The sequence below is a fragment of the Rhamphochromis longiceps genome, linkage group LG3 (assembly GCF_057381845.1).
Source record: "Rhamphochromis longiceps isolate RC_006_pf linkage group LG3, R_longiceps_female_GT1.1, whole genome shotgun sequence".
NCBI lineage: Eukaryota > Metazoa > Chordata > Actinopteri > Cichliformes > Cichlidae > Rhamphochromis > Rhamphochromis longiceps.
In genome coordinates this window covers 6,252,691-6,259,748 of record NC_140559.1, presented here as the reverse complement: position 1 = coordinate 6,259,748, position 7,058 = coordinate 6,252,691, and the positions used below count along the sequence as shown (strand labels likewise).

The 7,058-nt window shown below is 42.9% G+C and overlaps 1 protein-coding gene across 2 annotated transcripts; it reads right to left on the bottom strand.

Moving 5' to 3' along the window:
- Nucleotides 1-4,475: 4,475 nt before the first annotated feature.
- Nucleotides 4,476-6,488, bottom strand: LOC146672664 (phospholipase D1-like). 2 transcript variants are annotated; one of them, XM_085387581.1, is made up of 4 exons: nt 6,166-6,488; nt 5,627-5,875; nt 5,110-5,203; nt 4,476-4,771 (listed from the first exon to the last, which is right to left on the bottom strand). In XM_085387581.1, the coding sequence occupies exons 1-3, from the start codon at nt 6,385-6,387 to the stop codon at nt 5,150-5,152; spliced, it is 525 nt and encodes a 174-aa protein (XP_085243707.1). In that variant the 5' UTR covers nt 6,388-6,488; the 3' UTR covers nt 4,476-4,771; nt 5,110-5,149. The 2 variants fall into 2 exon arrangements, with proteins under 2 accessions (XP_085243707.1, XP_085243712.1); XM_085387586.1 differs by having other exon boundaries at nt 4,476-4,767.
- Nucleotides 6,489-7,058: the final 570 nt, after the last annotated feature.

Sequence of the window (7,058 nt, the reverse complement as noted above, 5' to 3'; positions counted from 1 at the left end):
AGTCTGTCATGAGTACTCAGGGTTTCACAGCAGCTCTTCTGGATGCTGACGAGGACTCCAACCTCATGTTTCACCTCTCTGAGCTTCTGATGTCTGTGAACACTCGTGTTTCTTCTCTGGGCTCATCTGGACAAAAACACCTTTCTGTGTTTGGCTGCAGCCTCATTCTGACTGACAGGAAGTGTGTTATCCATGAGCTGCACTTCTGTGAGGAAGTTTCCTGCTGTGTTTCCTGTCTGTGGACAAACACGAGTGTTCCAGCTGAGGACTTGGTTCCTTCCACCTGTCCATACAGGACATCACGCTGTCTGCAGCTCTGTAAATGCAGCTCCAGGTCCTTCCACGTGCTGCTCTGTATTTGTGCAGTTTGTAGTGTGTCCTGGGAAACGTAGCACACATGGTGTTCTTCTGCTGTTTCCTCCTTTCACTGAGTGTGAAACACTGACGCTGTGCTGTTGTTCACAGAGGGGAGCTGATTCTAGCTGCAGCTGGACTCTGTCATCTAACTGAATGTGTTGGTGCTGATCACGGGGCTCTGAGGGGGGAGCAGCAGGAGGACTCTGGATGCTGACGTCAGTGTATCTGTGGAAGCTCCCACAGCGTGTCTGTCATTCAATATTGTGCTGTATATTGTATCTATGCAAAGATGAACAGACTGTGTGTTCACTGGTCTCTGTGCTGCAGCTCTGATGTCATCATCACTCCCTCCTCCACCCTCAGCAGTCCCAGCATGCTGCTGTGGTGCACCCCACCCTCACTCTACACCTGAGCCACAGACCACACCCTCCACCTCAATATACACCACAGTTTTCTCTGCTGTGGAAATGAGATCAGGAGGAAATCATCATTATTATTATTTAATAAACGCTCACATTAATGTGGGCTTATTTGTTTCATATTAGAAACATTAGTTGAGTGTTTTTAGTATAAAATGGTCAAAGTCCCTCTTTTTGCTCCTCCCCTCACCTGTGGATGGACGGTGCTGTTACCGTGGTGACAGCTTGGATGTGTTTCAGTCCTGCCTGGTTATCACTGCAGGAATCTTTCACATTTATTACAGGTAATAACGCTGATTTTTCTGTGTATTATGAACCAAATGTATCCTGATACACACAGAGATGGATGAGCAGAGGTTTTTTTTGCAGTTTATGTAGTTACTATGGACTTAATGCACACATATTATTAAAATTAGGGCTATAACAGTTGTATTGATGTATAGCAACTTGAAATGCTCCCACAAATGGCTCCACAGCATGTAAAAATATAACAAAAGCTCTGGCGGACTTGGTTCTGTGGTCAGTCTTAAAGGGTGAAGTTAAACTCTGTAATCTTCACTGTGTCACAGAGTTCAGTGAGTCCCGTTATTCACAGTATCAATCAGATCATCAGAGAACAGCTGATCAGCAATCAGTGGTGCCAACAGCGCCTCCTGTGGTGAGAGGATGCAATAATGCAATGTAGCATTTTTCCACTGAACACTTGCAGTCATGGAAACTGTCTGTTGGATCTGTGTGACGTTGCTTTCTTGGTTAGAGTTCCTCACAAATGTCCAGATGATTCTTCTAATGAGGCGTCGACCATGTTTGCAGCTCTTTGGAAGAAAACGTCGCCCTTTGCCATCCTTACTTTTCTTTGACTTCTTCAAATGCAGCTGAACTCCAGCTGGTATTTTCTTGGACTTTGCAGCTGTTTCTGGTCATCAGTTCATTCCTGCAAACCTCTGAAGCTGAACAACAATGATGCTGCATTGCTGGCTGATCCCAAAAGGTTGATTCTGTTCATCTGGACGTTTTCAGAAACGTTTGCTCACTGATCAGGTGACTTCTTCAGTCTCAGCTGACTGCAGCTTTACAAGCTTACAAACAGCACATTTGCACAATGACTGAAAGCAGCAGCACCTGATATATATGATACTAATATAATACATATACATATATAATCCATACTAATGATGAAGGAACTGAGCTCACAGTCCATTGTTCATTCAGTGAACTACTCAGTTTATTTTGGGCCTCAGAAATGCTCACTCTGTTTGTACATCACTGTCAGCAATAGACTCATTCTGCTGTGTGGACAGGAACACATGTGACATCACTTCCTGTTTGTTTGTGACTGAAGAGGAAGAAGTTTACAAGGAATCATTTAGAAGAGTTTCAAACATCAACTGATTGAATCCATGAATCTGAAAACGTGTTTGTGAGTGAAAGAGACAGACATGTACAGACTGAACTATCTGTTCAACAGTCAGAGTGTTTCTGTAACAGGAGACACTCTTTACACTCCACTCAGCACAGGGACACTGAGGCACCAGGAGAGCAGACCATAAACCCAGGATAAAGAGTTTGAGTGAATGTGGTGTTGAAGGTGTGGAGGTGGATCAGAGTGTCAGAGGAGACTCTGTAGAAGGACAGAGTGCCAGCAGGACAGTCCACATACACTGCTGCTCTGTTAGAGACAGAGGAGGAGGAGGAGGAGGAGGAGGAGGAGATGGATGAGTTTTGTATGTATTGTGTGTAACACAATAATGTGTTTAATATGCAAAAGAAGAAGAAGAAGTAAACACATATGGGACAAATGGAGACCATTGCAGCTCATCCACTTTGTCACACAGTAACAGTATAACTGGAACACATTTGCAATTTAGATCCAATGTTTCTGAGAGAAAGAAAAACTGATAGAGATGTATGCATGTGTTATTATATTTATGTGTCCCAGATAATTGTTTTTCATCTAGTCATGGGACACCCACCCCTTCCTCCCAAGTTAACTGCAGCCAAAGCGAGCTAGTGGGGGTATTTAGACACTCACAACCAGTGGGGTAAAAAGAGCAACCAAGAAAGTGGCAGCCTGCACGGCCACAGATGTGCTGGAGGAGCTAGAAGCTCTACCCATGGAGAAACTCCTGGAGAACCTTGCTAAGCCTAACAGGGGACAGGTACTTCTGCCCAACCTGGCAGCCACAAAGTGAACTCATTTAGGTAAAGATAACCACATGCACCTAACCAGCCTGCACCAGCCTGACATTTCTTCCTCCTAAGTAAAAACCAATGGATGGATTGAACTTAGAGTCTCAGCTCAGTTTTCTATTTTGACCACCTGCACCCCAAGATACTCTTTTAAAAAGTGTTGTTTTCAGATCCCTTTGAAGTTCATAAAGGGCCTGTTCATTTTCATTCAGATGTTTTATTACATAAATGTTACTGTTTTCTTTTGATTTATGCTCCCACTACACTGCACCTCTACAAACAACAATGCCACGGACTGTCAGCTGCTTTTACATGCTGTGAACATGAGTAGGTTTGATCAGAGTTTCAATTATCAAAGAAAAGACAAACTGAGCAAAAAGAAGGAAAAAAAGACCAACTTCTTCCCAACTGACAAGAAAAATACTCGTCATGTTTTCATAATAAAGGATCAGGCTCCCCATTTATGACAGCTTGGACCAATAATGTATGTTACACTGATGCTACTGTAGAGACAGGGTCAACTTCTCTATTTAAATATAATTAATATACAAAACACAATAAAAGTTATACATGAATTATTCATTATTTTTACTATTGATAAAATTCATGTATACTAATCAAAGTTATACATGAGTAACGACATTATTAATAATGATTAATAATAATAATTCTAATGCCAACATGATGACTGTTCATAGCTCCTGCTTTGAAATACTGAACTTAAACATTGACCTGATGAAAGATCACAATTCACAGTGGCCCACTGTCAGAATCATTCTGAATATAAACTCATCGAGTTAATCTGAACCTTTCTCAAATGTGCTGTGAATAAATGCTGCTGCAAGCCACTGTGGGAAAGCTGTGTTATTATCATGGAAACATCTGTGACACATTCACAGAGGACGAGGACACAAAGGGACGACACGCAGAGGCTGTGTTAAAGTCAGAAATCCAAATCTTTAGTCCTAAACAGGCAGTGGTTACAAACAGGAAGACGAGCAGTCCATTAAACAGTCTACAGGGTCAAACATACAGAGAATTCAAACAGCTATTAAAAACAAATAACTGGACACTGAAAAACTTCAGTGATGTGTGAGGCACCAAAGGGAAGCAGCTGAGTATATTCAATGAATTCTCTTCAAATACAAAGACAGAAACTCCTACAGGCAGCATGCAAACTGAGCAGGATACAAAGATCAGAGATTACAAAATAAATCAGAAAAGGATTTCAAACTTACTGAGAGCAAGGCCTCTGTTACAAATCTGTCTAATAGAAAAACATGCTGTACAGATACAATACGCTCAGTGTTCATCGTCATTTAAAAACTGGCTCTACCTGAACCACTTCAATATTTTATGAAGTCACTGAGTCGACCATTTCTACAGTTTGTTTCCTTCATTGCAGTTAGAGTGCGGCTGGTAAGGATGAAAACACACACAGAGCGTAAATTGTCTTTGTTAGTAACAAACGTCAGCAAAGAAAAGACAAAACACACAAACACTCTCATGATATTCATGAATCATTAGAAAGCATCCAAACATTCTGCTCGTGGACTTTTACAGTCTTATTTGCACTCGCTCATCTTCATAATCATCCTGATCAATACATGACAGGGGAGGCTTTGAGGTAGGCGGGGCTCTCTGCTGATGTCAGCATGAAAGGCAGGACCAGCGTCTGCCACATGTTGGTGAAACATCACAGTACACTGGCGTGGTTTTCTTTCCAGATGTTGGACGTTTGACACTTCAACGTTGAGGCCAACAAGAAGACACAGTTTTGGGTCGGGTTGCTGCAGGGTTTCTAACTGAGCAAAAGCAGAAGCACACAGACCAACAGGGATCAGATGCTGAGTGTTAGAGGAACATCTGTGCTGATCACTGAATGCTGCTGTGGTCTCTTGTTGAAGTTGGCTGGTGGGACAGTCTAATAGTGATATCCTGCCCATCGGAGGAACACTTTTAAAAACACATGCAATACTTTGTTTGTATTACAGTCACAGTTTATCTTATTTTTGTCCTTTAAAAGTGTTGCTGTACTATAAAGTCCTATAATTTGAGGCTAAAATGGCTCAGAGAGTCTCTCTCTCAGAGGATCTCCTTTGAAAGTGGAGACGGCTTTATCCGCTGATCCACGTCACTTTACCTGGATGTTTTCTTTGAAGCTGGATGAAGACTCCTCTCCCTCACTCCTGCTGCAGCTGTGTGGTCCAGTTGGCCTCTGAGGTCACAGTCAACATCTGTAGCAGAAGAGGGGAAATAAAAGTCCAGGTTACCAAAACTGGGAGCTTTTCCAAAATAGAGCGTAACTGGACTTTTTCAGCCTTACAGGCAGATAGTCGTCTGAAGCTGCAGCTTTTTCTTTTTAGCTTTTTCCAATCTCTGCTCTCGGCTTTCTTTGAGAACATGTCTGCTTTCTTGGCATGGGTCTGTCTGCTGTTGGTGAAGAGACTAAATCCACATACTCGCTACTAAGATCTCCTCAAGTAGTCTCAACCAGATTACAGTTTAAGAGTAAATGTCTCCTGAGAGTTTCACCTTGGGGAGATGATGTCTTGCTAACATGCAATCATGAGCATTAATCTATGAGGTGAAAAAGTAATTTTAAAAGCTCCAGCCACAAGTTTCATTTCATCTGTGTTTTGGTCAGAGTCCCATCAGACCTCCAGAATGGTGTCAGAGTGTTTTCTATCCACGTGATGAGCACAGGCCTCAGGTCCAGACCTCCACGGGCACCATAGCCTTTTTGGAGCTAATAGGTGCAAGAAGGTTTTGTTGGGATAGGAACTGAAGAGGAAACTGACGAGGAAGGCAAGGATCTTCTTCAGCTCCTCCGAGCCGGGACCTCTTTGTGTAGGCCAGCATTGGCCAGGTAGCCCTCCAGCATCGCTGGATGGCCGACAGTGGAAAACCTAGAGGAGTAGGAGAGAAACAGCAGCTTGGAGCATGTCTTTATACTGTTTAGTTTTTAGAGCCACAGACTTTCTTTTAACGTCATTGTTCAGGATCTATGACTGATTATGTATTTATTGTATTCCTCCATGACTGTGTGACAGCAAGTGGAAAAAACCAGCTTCACCTTTGTTGATATGCTTGTAATTTTAATATTGATTAAATGGCCCATGAAATAATAGAAAGCTCATATATGAAAATGTATTTTAAGAAGTAAAATGTTAATCTGAGTACAAAGGAGTACACTCACCTTCTGGTAGATGGAGGTGTAGCGAGCGCTGGTGAACATCCAGGCCTCCTCGTAGAACTGATCACTGATTGGATCCAAAACATCGATGGAGGATCTGTGTAAGCGCTGAGGATCGTCCTGATGGACAGAACAGAAGGAGAGTGAGACAAGTGAAGATATACTAAACAACACTGTGACATGAACTGAGCCACACACAGTTTGATTCACAGGTGATTGACACATTATTTGACCACGAGCAATCTTTTCTGGTTTGACGCCGTCTTTGTAGCCAGAAACCAGCTCTCTCCTCGGCTTCCTCCACTACATGCTTCCCCCACGCCAGTCTCCTCCGTCACTATAAAGGGGAGAGTCATGAGCTCCATCACCCTCACCTGTGCCGTCCAACGTCCCGCCACCAGCCTCCACTGCAGCAGGCCAGAGACCACACCCCTGCCACAATAAGTAAAAGTATATCCTTGCTGTACCCTTAATGCTAAATGTGCTAAATTAACCGCTGCCTTTGCCCCTTTGGGATTATTCTTATGTCACTGGGATGTTGACCTTTGACCTTCACATTAGAGAGATGGGCAGACATAATTAGTGTATGAATTTTAAAGTAACAGGTAATAAAGAGAGTGTAGAAAATGTAGTCAGGTTTATTACTCTGTATCACACATGAGTGCCCGAGGGAGGCGGGGCTGACTGGGGAGACACAGGAAACAGAGAGACAGGGCTGACTCGACATGAAACGATGAAACGTGGGACACGGGAACAGAAACTAAACACAGGCTGAAATGAACACTGAGGGAGGGAGAACTAAGATTACTGAGAGCCTGATAAATAAGAAGAACAAAAACCAAGAAAAACAAGAGTCAAAGAAAACCAAAAACACAAAGCATTGGGCCAGGACCCAC

Coding starts and splice junctions, on each gene's coding strand:
- LOC146672664 (XM_085387581.1), bottom strand. CDS start 6,387: ATGTGTCAATCACCTGTGAATCAAACTGTGTGTGGCTCAGTTCATGTC. Junction 5,876..6,165: donor ACACCTCCATCTACCAGAAG/GTGAGTGTACTC, acceptor CTACTCCTCTAG/GTTTTCCACTGTCGGCCATC. Junction 5,204..5,626: donor ACTCTGACACCATTCTGGAG/GTCTGATGGGAC, acceptor CTTCTGCTACAG/ATGTTGACTGTGACCTCAGA.